At 43.7% G+C, this 13,401-nt stretch overlaps 1 protein-coding gene across 1 annotated transcript in view; it reads left to right on the top strand.

Moving 5' to 3' along the window:
* The window catches only part of DBF4B (DBF4B-CDC7 kinase regulatory subunit), a 39,316-nt gene that overhangs the window by 11,942 nt on the left and 13,973 nt on the right, over positions 1–13,401 (top strand). The window contains exons 4-9 of the mRNA XM_077460090.1: positions 39–176; positions 316–366; positions 7,827–7,887; positions 9,660–9,712; positions 9,821–9,863; positions 10,784–10,829. Coding sequence (XP_077316216.1) covers positions 39–176; positions 316–366; positions 7,827–7,887; positions 9,660–9,712; positions 9,821–9,863; positions 10,784–10,829 — 392 coding nt within the window. The remainder of the gene's footprint in view (positions 1–38; positions 177–315; positions 367–7,826; positions 7,888–9,659; positions 9,713–9,820; positions 9,864–10,783; positions 10,830–13,401) is intronic.

Below are 13,401 nucleotides of genomic sequence, written 5' to 3'. Positions count from 1 at the left end.
CCTTTTTTAAATTTCCCATCTGTGTCCCCCTTTCCCAGGTTATCGAGGGCTTTCTGAGCAGGGATGTAAATTATTTGGTGACTGGGAGCAGAAAGGCTTTGGATAATGTTAATGGAAGCTTGGTGACCAGTAGAAGAGGTGGGCACTGTAAACGGCAAGCTGCAGAGAATGTAGAGGTAAGAGGCCTCTTGTAAATTGTACAGGGAAACTTTTATGCTTTATTTCATTCACCAGCTTCTTGTGCTCACAAGCCACATTGGTGACCTTCTGCCCTTTGCGAACGTTCATATTTCTATTACCCTTCCTTTCTTTTAGCCGGTTCTGTGTCGTGGGAAGCAGTTATTGAAGAAAGCCATCCAAAACCAGGTATGTTATCCTATAAGAACAATATAGAATGTCATTGTCTTTTTTTTTTTTTTTCTCTTCAATGGGTCTCTTTGCATTTTTAGTTTTACAGTTTTTAAACATTTTATTGAAAAAGTATTCACACATCTTTTAAAATTTTCCACATTTTGTCATGTTACAACCGTAAATGTATTATATTGGGAGTTTATGTGATAGACCAACAGAAAGTGACACATTATTGTGAAGTGGAATGAAAACGATAAATGGTTTTCCAAATAAATATCTGAAATAGTGGTGTGCATTTGAATTCACCCTTTTACTCTAAAACCCCTAACTAAAATATAGGGGAACCAATTGCCTTCAGATGTATCCTAATTAGTACAGAGTACACCTGTTTTGTAATTTAATCTCTGTATAAATACAGCTGTGCTGTGAAGCCCTTAGAGGTTTGTTGGAGAACCTTGGTGAACAAACCAGACAGCTCAGGGATAAAGTTGTGGAAAAGTTTAAGGCAGGATTAGGTTATAAAAAAAAAAAAAAAAATTCCAAGCTTTGAACATCTCACGGAGCACTGTTCAATCCATCATCCGAAAATGGAAAGAGTATGGCACAACTACAAGACATGGCCGTCCACCTAAACTGACTGGTTGGACAAGGAGAGCATTAATCGGAGAAGCAGCCAAGAGGCCCATGGTAACTCTGGAGGAGCTGCAGAGATCCACAGCTCAGGTGGTAGAATCTGTCCACAGGACAACTATTAGTCATGCACTCCACAAATTTGGCCTTTATGGAAGAGTGGAAAGCCATAAGAAGTCCTGTTTACAGTTTGCAAGAAACCGTGTGGAAGAAGGTTCTCTGGTCAGATGAGACCAAAATTGAACTTTTTTGGCCTAAAAGCAAAATGCTACGTGTGGCGGAAAACTTAACACTGCACATCACCCTGAACACACCATCCCCACTGTGAAATGTGGTGGTGGCAGCATGATATTGTGGGGATGCTTTTCTTCAACGGAAGCTGGTCAGAGTTGATGGGAAGATGGATGGAGCCAAATACAGGCAATCTTATAAGAAAACCTGTTAGTCTGCAAAAGACTTGAGACTGGGGTGGAGGTTCACCTTCCAGCAGGACAACGACCCTAAAATGATAGCCAGAGCTACAATATAATGGTTGAGAGCAAAGCATATTCATGTGTTAGAATGGCCCAGTTGAATCTGGGTCACAGGAGTGCAGATGTAAGTGCACACTTTGTGACCCACAGGGGACGTATGGCTAAAAGCGATTTGACCGTACTCCTCCTCTAGGCTCGGTTCACACGGCTGCAATTTGAGAGTTCAAAGTCGCCTGAAAAGTCACACCCTATTGATGGCAACGGAACCATTGTAATCGGTGCACCTCAACTTGCAGCGGCTTAGAAAAAGGTTCTTGCACTACTTTGAGGTGACTTCATCACGACTTGCATTGACTTCTTTTATTGAAGTCATGCAGGATGTCTGCTGTCAAAGTCGCATAAATGTGAACCGCCACTCAATGAAGGAAATTCTCCAGCAGAAGGTGTGTATATATGTGTGTGTTTGTTTGCATAATATATATAGTGCCTTGCGAAAGTATTCGCCCCCCTTAAACTTTTCAACCTTTTGCCACATTTCAGGCTTCAAACGTAAAGATAAAAATTTTTTTAATTTTTTGTGAAGAATCACCAAGTGGGACACAATTGTGAAGTGGAACGAAATCTATTGGATAATTTAAACTTTTTTAGCAAATAAAAAACTGAAAAGTGGTGCGTGCAAAATTATTTGGCCCCTTTACTTTCAGTGCAGCAAACTCACTCCAGAAGTTCAGCGAGGATCTCTGAATGATCCAATGTTGTCCTAAAGGACTGATGGTGATATGTGTAATCAAGTCTCTGTATAAATGCAACTGCTCTGTGATAGTCTCAGGGTTCTGTTGAAAGCGCAGAGAGCATCATGAAGACCAAGGAACACACCAGGCAGGTCTGTAATACTGTTGTGGAGAAGTTTAAAGCCGGATTTGGATACAAAAAGATTTCCCAAGCTTTAAACATCCCAAGGAGCACTGTGCAAGCGATCATTTTGAAATGGAAGGAGTATCAGACCACTGCAAATCTACCAAGACCTGGCCGTCCCTCTAAACTTTCAGCTCAGACAAGGAGAAGACTGATCAGAGATGCAGCCAAGAGGCCCATGATCACTCTGGATGAACTGCAGAGAACTACAGCTGAGGTGGGAGAGTCTGTCCATAGGACAACAATCAGTCGTACACTGCACAAATCTGGCCTTTATGGAAGAGTGGCAAGAAGAAAGCCATTTCTCAAAGATATCCATAAAAAGTCTCATCTAAAGTTTGCCACAAGCCACCTGGGAGACACACCAAACATGTGGAAGAAGGCGCTCTGGTCAGATGAAACCAAAATCGAACTTTTTGCCCACAATGCAAAACGATATGTTTGGCGTAAAAGCAACACAGCTCATCACCCTCAACACACCATCCCCACTGTCAAACATGGTGGTGGCAGCATCATGGTTTGGGCCTGCTTTTCTTCAGCGGGGACAGGGAAGATGGTTAAAATTGAGGGGGAAGATGGATGCAGCCAAATACAGGACCATTCTGGATGAAAACCTGTTGAAATCTGCAAAAGACCTGAAACTGGGACGGAGATTTATCTTCCAACAAGACAATGATCCCAAACATACAGCAAAATCTACAAAGGAATGGTTCACAAATAAACGTATCCAGGTGTTAGAATGGCCAAGTCAAAGTCCAGACCTGAATCCAATCGAGAATCTGTGGAAAGGGCTGAAAACTGCTGTTCACAAACGCTCTCCATCCAACCTCACTGAGCTCGAGCTGTTTTGCAAGGAAGAATGGGCAAGAATTTCAGTCTCTTGATGTGCAAAACTGATAGAGACATACCCCAAGCGACTTGCAGCTGTAATCGCAGCAAAAGGTGGCTCTACAAAGTATTAACGCAAGGGGGCCGAATAATTTTGCACGCCCCACTTTTCATTATTTTTTTATTAAAGTTTCAAAAATCCAATAGATTTCGTTCCACTTCACAATTGTGTCCCACTTGTTGGTGATTCTTCACAAAAAATAAAAATTTTATATCTTTGTTTGAAGCCTGAAATGTGGCAAAAGGTTGAAAAGTTCAAGGGGGCCAAATACTTTCGCAAGGCACTAATTAAAAAATAAAAATTATATATATATATATATTAGAGGTCGACCGATATGGGTTTTTCTCTGGCCGATGCCGATATTTAGAAATCATGGCAGCCGATATGTTAGGCCGATTTTTTATTTTATTTATTTATTTTTTTCCTTTTTTTATTTATTTTTTTATTTTTTAATCCCCCTTGATCTAACACACCTTTCCCACTGGGGCGTTTTTCAGGCGCTTTTGGGCTAAAAATAGCGCCTGTAAAGTGCCTGCAAAATGGCTCCCCTGCAGTCTGTGTGAAAGACAGAGTGGGCTTTCACACTGAGGCGATGCGCTGGCAGGATCTTAAAAAAAAAAAAAAAGTCCTGCAAGCAGCACGTTTGGAGTGGTGTATACCGCTCCTCCACCACTCCTGCCCATTGATATGAATGGGCACCACTGCCAAAGCGCATGCAATGCGATTTGGCAGCGGTGCTTCATGGGCGCATTTAACCTCTTCCTTGGCCGCTAGCTGGGTTATATGCGCCCCACTAGCAGCCAAATAGCACCGCTAAAATGATGGTAAAGAGCCGCTAAAACTTGCGTTTTACCATCAACACCTGCCCGCCCCAGCGTGAAAGCAGCCTTCATAAGTGATACAGAAAATTTCTTACATTTAAACATTTATTAAACAAAACAAACCTCCAATCAGTTTACTTGTATGTATGATTTAGACAAAAAAAAAAAACTATATATTAAATAAAAACAGGTAGTCAAAACTTTTGGACGAAAAAAAAAAAAATGGGCTAACTTTACTGTTTTTTATTTTATTTTTGTTTTTTAAATAGTGTGTTTTTTTTCCCAAAAAAATGCATTTGAAAGACCTCTGTGCAAATGCCGTGTGACATAAAATATTGCAACAACCGCTATTTTATTCCCTAGGATCTCTGCTAAAAAAAAGATATATAATTTTTGAGGGGGTCTAAGTGATTTTCTGGCAGAAAATACAGGATTTTTACTTGTAAGCAACAAGTGTCAGAAAAGATTTAGTCTTTAAATGGTTAAACTGAGAACTTCTACACACTGAGATGACTTCATTCATTCAAGTGTAAACATTGTATCATTTAGTTCTTTTCTTGGCAGTCGGCCCAGAGTGGAGGAAGACGTTTCTATGACCACTCAGGCAATTTACACTGACTTCTTACAGAAGTCATTTCTAAGGCCCCCATAGTTCTAAATCGGCTTTTAATCAGCACAATCGGCCGATTAATTAAAAAACGGCATATATCGGTCGACCTCTAATAAATAAATATATATATATATATATATATATATATATATATATATATATATATGTGTGTAATGCGAATTGCTAAACGCCAATGTATTTAGGCATCTAGATGCGGTGAAGGCCACTCGCTGAATTTCAAACCGAGCATCAGAAAGGGGTTTTAAGTGACTTTAAACGTGACATGGTTGTTGGTGCCAGACGGACTGGTCTGAGTATTTGAAAAACTGCTGATCTAATGGGATTTTCACACACAACCATCTCTAGGGTTTACAGAGAATGGTCAGAAATAGAAGATATCCAGTGAGCAGCAGTTAGACCAAAATGCCTTGTTGCTGTTAGAGGAGAATGGGCAAACTCAACCACTCATTACAACCAAATTATGCAGAATACTATCTCTGAACACACAACACATCCAACCCTGAAGCAGATGGTCTACAGCAGCAGAAGACCACACTGGGTGCCAATCCTGTCGGTTAAGAACAGGAAACTGAGGCTACAATTTGCACAGACTTGCCAAAATTGAACAATAGAAGATTGGAAAACGTTGCCTGGTCTGATGAGCTTCGATTTCAGATGGTGGGGTCAGAATTTGTCGTAGACAACATGAAAGCATGGATCAATCCGGCCTTGTATCAACACTTCAGGCTGGTGGTGTAATGGTGTAATGTTTTAATAGTTTGTTATAAAATTTTGCAAACAGGTCATTTTTCTCTTTAATTGAAGTGCGCTGATGAGGCGGCACTGATAGGCACAGATAAGATGGCACAAATGGGTGGCACTAAGGGGCACTGATGGGTACCACTGATAGATGGGCTCTGATAGGTGGCACTGATGGGCACGGATATGCGGCACTGGGGTGCAGCACCTTTGTTGAGGCAGATTGTGGGCACTGCTGAGTGGCACTGTGGGCACTGCTGGGTGGCACTGTGGGCACTGACGGGGGGGCACTTATTTTTTTTGTGTTCAGTGATGAGGGGGCAGGTGGGCACTGGCACGGCCGCCGGTGATCGGCTCTTTTTTTTTTTTTTTCTCCTCGCGCTGTCAGCGCGAGGAGGAATAATAGCAGATTACCGGCTCTGTTATATCACATGATCGGCTGTCATTGGCTGACAGCTGATCACGTGATAAGGGGTCGGGATCGACCCCTTGCTTGGATCGGTGATCAGGCGAGTCTCATAGACTCGCCGATCACAGAGCGCGCCCCTCAGGGGGCGCGCAGGCCGCTCGTGTACGGGACTACGTCAATAGACGTAGTCCCGGCAAAGGAGATCCGCGCTGTAGCCGTCATTCGGCTATAGCACGGGTCTCAAGTGGTTAAAAAAAAAAAGGCTGTTTGTTCATGTGTGCACAGATCCTCCCCCTTCCGCACTGTCTCCTGGACAAGTATGGATAAGACACAGTGAGTGGACTCAGGCTGTACATGCTCAATTTTATTTCTGTTGCTGGAGAGAACATTTCCTTATTGATCGTAGCTAGTTGGGTCACATGATATGACATCACACATTTGGGCTTGTATTTAGATCCTAAATGAAAGTCCAGTCCCTCCCCCCCCCCCCCCCCCCCCCCCCCCTCCCTCCATGGGTGGGATATCACATCTTGATTGATGATCTGGCTCCCATAAAAACATGAGGACACAGGCTGTAGAAGATTTCAAGAGGCAGTAAATCCCCTAAACAAGATAACACCACTGTGCGTGCTACTGCACTGTTCTATATTACACATGCAGCAGTCAGCTATGATGTCCATCCCACCTGGCACCCCACTGCCACCTTGCTAAAAACTATACCCCTCCCCGACATCCTCATTACACCTGGCACCCCATTGCTGCTTTTCTAACATTCTACCTCCTCTCATCCTCGTGCCCCCCCTATAACACACTGCACTCACACAAATATTTAATCTTGTTTTGTTTGTATACACACACACCTCACATTTTTGTAAATATTGTATTATATCTTTTCATGTGACAACACTGAAGAAATGACACTTTGCTACAATGTAAGCTTGTATTGTTTGCTACAATGTAAGTAGTGAGTGTACAGCTTGCATAACAGTGTAAAATTTCTGTCCCCTCAAAATAAGTGGTTTAGACATTTAGTGCCCGTTCACACAGGGGGACACGACTTGCAGCGCGACTCACAGACGCGACCTGCACACCGACTTCAGCGGCGACTTGCAAAACGACTACTGTATAGAAGTCAATGCAAGTCGCCTGAAGTCGCCCCAAAAATAGTACAGGAACCTTTTTCTAAGTCGGAGCGACTTGAGTCGCTCCTATTAGAACGGTTCCATAGTACAGAACGGAGCGCGACTTGTCAGGCGACAAAGTCGCCTGACAAGTCGCGGTAGTGTGAACGGGCACTAATGGCTGTAATTGCATATGTTGTATTTATCGGTGTATAATGAGCACCCCAAGTTTAGGTGGGAGTTTAAGGAAAAAACTTACATTTAAATGCCCATCAATGCAGCCTTATTAGTGTCCACCTGCAGCCTTGCCCATCATTGCAGAATGATCAGTGTCCATCTGCAGCCATACCCAATTGACGCATGATCGTTTTTTAAATTGCCGCCGAGAGATGGAGCCAGATGTCCTGTGTCCTCTGCTCGTATTGTAGTCCCGCCTCCTATGATTGACACAACACCGGTCCAATGGCAGGATGTAAATGCTAGGAGGCGGGACTGAGCGTGACTGCGAGCTGAGCTGAGTACACTCAGCCCGGCCTCGGTCTATGTTGGCAGCGCTCCTCTTCCCCCTCAGACAGCGGGGGATCGGTGTATAATGCACCCACGTTTTTTCCCTGTTTCTCGGGGGGGGGGGGGGGAGTGCATGTTATAGGCCTATTAAATACGATTGTGTGTATGAACTTCTAACGCATATTTTTATCAGGAGGGAGATTCTGTGTGATGTTATGTAAAGATTTTTATTTTATTTTTTATTTTTATTTTTTCTGTTACTTTTTCTGATGTGGTATCAATTTCTTCTTTTCCCCTATACATTCTGCCCTTGTCCTCCTTCTCTAATGTTCATTTCCCAGGAGCGCAGCAATGTGTTGGCCAATGCTAATTCTTGGGGAGTCTGTATCCTCCAAGTGGATGGTATCCTTTTTTGTTTCTAGCCTCATGAGTGTGTAAATATTTCAGTGACAAACCTATTTTGATAAATGGAAGCTTTTACATTTTAATTGTACCATTTCCACATTACAATGGGATATTAGTGCTTGCTGGGAAGAGATCTTGGGTGCAGTACCTGCATGGTGTCTGTAGGTGGTGCTGGGTGTGTGCATGCTTCATCTTTTGTGTTTTTGTTTAGATGACCGTTTACATTTAGCTGACCAGTGCCTATAAGAATGAATTATATTGAGCCGTGGAAATCGGACTTCTGTCTGATCAGTTTTGAACATAGTCTCGAGTGCAGCCAGATGCAGCACACTGCCCACCCAAACTACGGAGAAAATGGATTCCTGTAAGTGTTTCTCTGTTTTAATGCAAAGAGCTCCATTATAGGACTTTCGGAAACATTTCTTCCTTAAAGTGGTTGTAAACCCTTACAACACACTTTGACCTACAGGTAAGCCTAGATTAAGGCTTTCCTGTAGGTCCAAGAAATATCTCCTAAACCTATACGGTTTAGGAGATATTTGCCCGAAGACAGGCACTGCTGTCTACGGCATTTTCAATGACAGAGCTGCCGCCCGTGTCGGCTCCCATGCGCGGGAGTAATGTCATCGCGGCTTCGCCGAATGACAGCGGCGGATCTGCGAGACCCCACCGAGAAGATGGATGCGCCGGACTACAGGGGACAGCGGTGACTTTGCTGGCTCCTGTGTCAGGTAAGTGACACATAATGGACTAATATGCGATGCATAGTAGTCCATTATGCTTTGCCTTTGCAGGGAATGAAAGAGGAAGTAAACGCATCAGGGTTTACTTCCTCTTTAAATTACAGTATCACCGTAGCCTTTGGAGCAAATGTTAAAGGAATGTTAACGGACTGTTAAAGGAATTTCTGTTTTAATGTTTTTATTTTTTTTCATTGTGAATATCTCCAGTAATCCTCTACTCATGGGGTACAAGACGAAAAGGCTTATCTGTTTTCAGGCTGTACAGTAGACCAGGACTATATCCCTTGTACCGCCCCCAATTTTAGAGTGTATTTATTTATTTTTTTAGTTGGGGGGGGGGGGGGGGGGTTTTAGTTTCTCTGTTGAGTAATAAGAAACACAGCATTCCAAGACTGCAGTTCTGGCACCAAATGTGTCAGGAGTCAGAACAGCTCCATCAGAGACAGTTTTCTACTTTTGGAGTAATAGCGCTTCGGGGTGTTTGAATTTAATCGCAGCATCACGATTCAGCCGTCCGCGATTGGGCGGTCGATGCTATGACCGGCATAATCTATTTTCGGATGATGTCATCCACGCACTGTGCAGTGCCCTGCCTCTCCAAACAGCCGAAAGCAGCCAAAAGGTGCTGTGCCCTGCCTCTCGGAACAGATCAGGAGTGGCTGGAGGAGGGCGGGAGGTTGCTTAACCGCATCGGTTTTTCTAACAAGAAAGCTGACCGTCCACTCTAAAGAACGCTACCGGGGTGATGTATGTATCATGCCGGTACAACCCCTTGACGTAATATCCGTACATTTCATACTGATAATCGACTGCTCCCTCTTTATTGCGTAATCTGGCTGCCATGCCCATCCTCCTTCTGCTTCAATACTTGATGTCGCTTGAGCCAGGGACTAAATGTGATACCGAAGGAAGAGCACAAACAGGCAACTATGAGCTTGGACAGGTTCACTTTTTAACATCTGATGCATTGATAATCCTCTAGACTGGAATTACTTATTTTGCTTCCTTAACCGTCCTTGTTTTCAGAGATCCTAAAGCATCTAGAGCATTCCACACACAGTGCTTCTAAGACCGTAGTGGTGAGTTATTTGGGGGGGGTGCTATAGAGTATCAAACATTTGTTTTTAGTAATCTGTTTGGTCAGGGCACACGTTTACACTGTTTTCCCATTATTTCTATATCTTTAGGGAAAAGGTGCTGCGGGTGCAAAAGGTGCAAAAACTGTTAAAGGTGAGTTTGAATGCTAAATGTTTGTCAGATTTATTTTGAGACCAAAACTTGGTATTCACCCAAACTTATGAGCCGACGCAATTAAGGCGCAGGGTTTATTAGATAATGTATTTACTGTGATTCCAAAGAGTCCTGTGTGTTTTCTGAGCACTGCAGTATGATTTTGATGCAAATTCCAGGCTCATTGCCTTCAATGGGACCACTTCTGAATTGTGCTTGTCATCAGTTTTGAACACAAATTGGGGAAAAAAAACTTTTGGGTCTGGTATGGATTTTAGGTGGAACCCTATACTAAAATGGTGTGGGGTTCCCCCAAAAAGCCAAAATAAATTTTAAAATTTTGTATCTTTTACCGGTCAGATGGCTAAGCTAGCGACTGGTATGGACCCCCCCTTTTATTTATTTATTTATTTCGGGTTGCGGTGGCATTTCATCATTATCAACACTAGATCTACACTGAGGGACATTGTTTTATTTCGAAGATAAAATTGGCAAAAAAATGCCTTTTTTTTTTTTTTTTTTGTTTTGTTTTTTGTTTGTTTTTTTTGTGAATGAGTACAATGTACCCCATACTCATTCACATGATGGGGCATGGCCTGGATCTAAGAGCCCCCCTGTTTAAAAGGGGTTCCAGGTTCCGATAATCCCCCGCCCACAGGCCGACACAACCACTGACCATTGTTGTGGGGAAGAGGCCCTTGTCCTTATTAAAATGAGGACAAGGTGCTTTGGGGGGCTCTAGTTCGCCCCCGCCCCGTATGTTCAGATAAGGGTCTGGTATGGATTTGGAACCCCCAAGCCGTTTGACGAAATTCGCTGTAAAAAAGGATCAGAAATTGGCATCAGGCATGTGTGAATCTAGCCTAAACGTTTTTTGATACAACAGATAAGTTGTGTTTAAACCTTTTTGTTTGTTGCAGTTGGTAAACTGAAGTGTCCATTTCTGAAGATTGAGGACCAGAGCCGGTGAGTGACTATATTCCCATTTCTTCTGTAATGCTGCTGCAGAGTTTGTTCTACACTGCTTTGTGTCTGGCTGTCGCCAGCCGAAATTTTCCAATCTTATCCCTAACACTAGAACTTTCCAAAGTCCCTTAACTGAAGCATTGCATTCCTTTTTAGAGATGGTCCTTTCTCTTTAGGACATGTCACAGGCTATGCTGCCTCTGTCTAATTAAGTTGGTCACACACATTACATTGATTTTAGTCTGCTATAGATCTGCCTATGACTATGCAGGGTCATAGCCTACCTGCCTGCTTGGATATGAATGAAAAGGGCTGTTTGGTAAACCCTTGCACCACCAAATCATTGGTGAATGTGCAATAAGATGAGGGGCCAGCTACTCCAGCCAAAATATTTTTCTTTAGATAAATTGAAGTGTGGAAGTCTGTCTCAGTTGTTAGTGCCATCTCTATCCATACTGGGGAGAGATTCCCTCACTTCTGTCCAAAGTAGTCTGTTAACGTCCCATCTCCTGCAAAGACAAGGAAGAGACAGAAAATATCTCTAATGGGGTCAGGGGTAGAGATGGCCTTGCGGTTAGCCCGATGGTCGGTTTGAGGTGAATTTTGCTAGTTCACGTTTTGCCAAACCGGCGGACTTCTGGCGCTGTTCGGGGCGGACATATGCGTTTACATTGTAAAGAACTTTGACCCATGACATATCCATCGTGGGGTACAGGAAAGCCAATTGAGACATTTCAACACATGGACATACCCCCACCTTATAAATAGTCCTGATCTGGCGGCCATTTTACATTCTGTCTTTTGTCAGTGTAGGGAAAGGACGCTGTGTGGAGCAGGGACACTCAGTCTAATCACTAGCTATTACTATTAGGTCCACAAAAGTCCTTTTAAGGACTGGTATAGGTGTACAGTATATAGTGTTGTAATACACGTATAATATACTTTCAAATCTAGAAAGCATATTATGGTGCACTGCTGAGTGCTGACCGATTCTGCAGCTGTCTTTTATCAGTGTAGGGAGGGACAGTTTTTGGTGTTTGGAGCAGGGACAGTCTGCAGTTCACTAGCTACTAGGTCCACAAAGATCCTTTTTAAGGACTGGTATAGGTGTACAGTATATAGGGTTGTAATACATGTATAATATACTTTCTTTCAAATCTAGAAAGCATATTGTGGTGCAGTGCTGCTGACCGATTCTGCAGCTGTCGTTTCTCAGTGTAGGGAGGGACAGTTTGGTTTTTGGAGCAGGGACAATCTGCAATTCACTAGCTACTGTTAGGTCCACAAAGGTCCTTGTAAGGACTGGTATAGGTGTACTATTTGGTGTGCAGTATATAGGGGTGTAATACACGTATAAAATACTTTCAAATATAGAAAGCACAGTATAGTGCATTTCCACTGTGCAGCATTGTGACTGCTGAGCGGTTCTGCAGCGATACTACAAAGAGTGACAAACGCAATTAGAAAAAAGTATAACTAGTGTGATAGACCAGTGGCCCCCCAAAAGGGCAGATTGAAGGAGGTGTTGTATACCTTCTTCTACATATACTGCACTTCTCTAGAGACTTTTGTCACATGGTCATTTAAAAAATGACAGGCAGAGGAAGAGGCAGGCCCTTCCGCAGGGGTGGTAGGGGTAGGGCAGGAGCAACAGGCTTGATCCAAAGTGGCAAATTACAGAAGGTGTGTTCGATTACGTCAAAGGATGCACCAGACTTGGTTGAGAGGCTCACTCAGCCTTACTCTGATGCAAAATCCTCATCTTCTCGATCTGCACCCTCTTTTTCACTCTCTGCTGTGTGCACCCCCAAAGACGCTACCACCACCACCATATACCCTCCGCTTGAGTCAGAAGAATTATTTTCCGATCCATCACAAGACATTGCCGATGCGCAGCCACTTTTGGCATTGGATCAGGAAGAGGAGTTGGCAACAACCGCCACTCAGCAGTCTGACGACAGTACCCAGATCAGCCCAAGGAGGAGGTTGGTCCTCGGTGTTGCTGCCTACTCTGAGATCTCTTATATATAGCGGTGGGGAAGGTGACGTAGATGACGTGTCTAGTGATGTCACATGGGTGCCCACAAGAGAAGAAGAGGAGGGGAGTTCAGAGGGAGATACAGACCAGCAGATAGGGAGGAGAAGCAGGCGGAACTTACATTGCACAGGAGGGACAAACCAGACTGCTAATGTATCAGGAGCGAGGCATCAACCATGTACTGTCACATCTGGCGCTCCTTGGATGCCGGCACATGGCTCTGCAGTGATGTGCTTTTTTTAACGTGTCCGCTGCTGACAATAGTGCTGCCATTTACAGTCAACGCATAAGTCGTGGTAAGCCCAACACTCACCTAGGGATGACCGCCTTAAGAAGGCACATGAGCTGCCATCACCGAACCCAGTAGGAGCAACGGAACCCACAAAGCCACACTCCAGGCTCTCACCGTCCAGCCTCTTCTCCTTCTCTCTCAGAATTGTCCTCCACTCCACCTTCCATCATGCCGTCCTCACGTTTTTCTGGAAAAAAGCAGGCTTCCGTGGGCCAAATGTTTGAGCGTAAAAAAATGATGAC

Source organism: Lithobates pipiens, unplaced genomic scaffold (genome assembly GCF_037356315.1).
Source record: "Lithobates pipiens isolate NorthernLeopardFrog02 unplaced genomic scaffold, aLitPip1_a1.2 Scaffold_28, whole genome shotgun sequence".
Classification (NCBI taxonomy): domain Eukaryota; kingdom Metazoa; phylum Chordata; class Amphibia; order Anura; family Ranidae; genus Lithobates; species Lithobates pipiens.
Note: the sequence above shows the minus strand (reverse complement) of the source record. Positions and strands in the feature narration are given on the sequence as shown.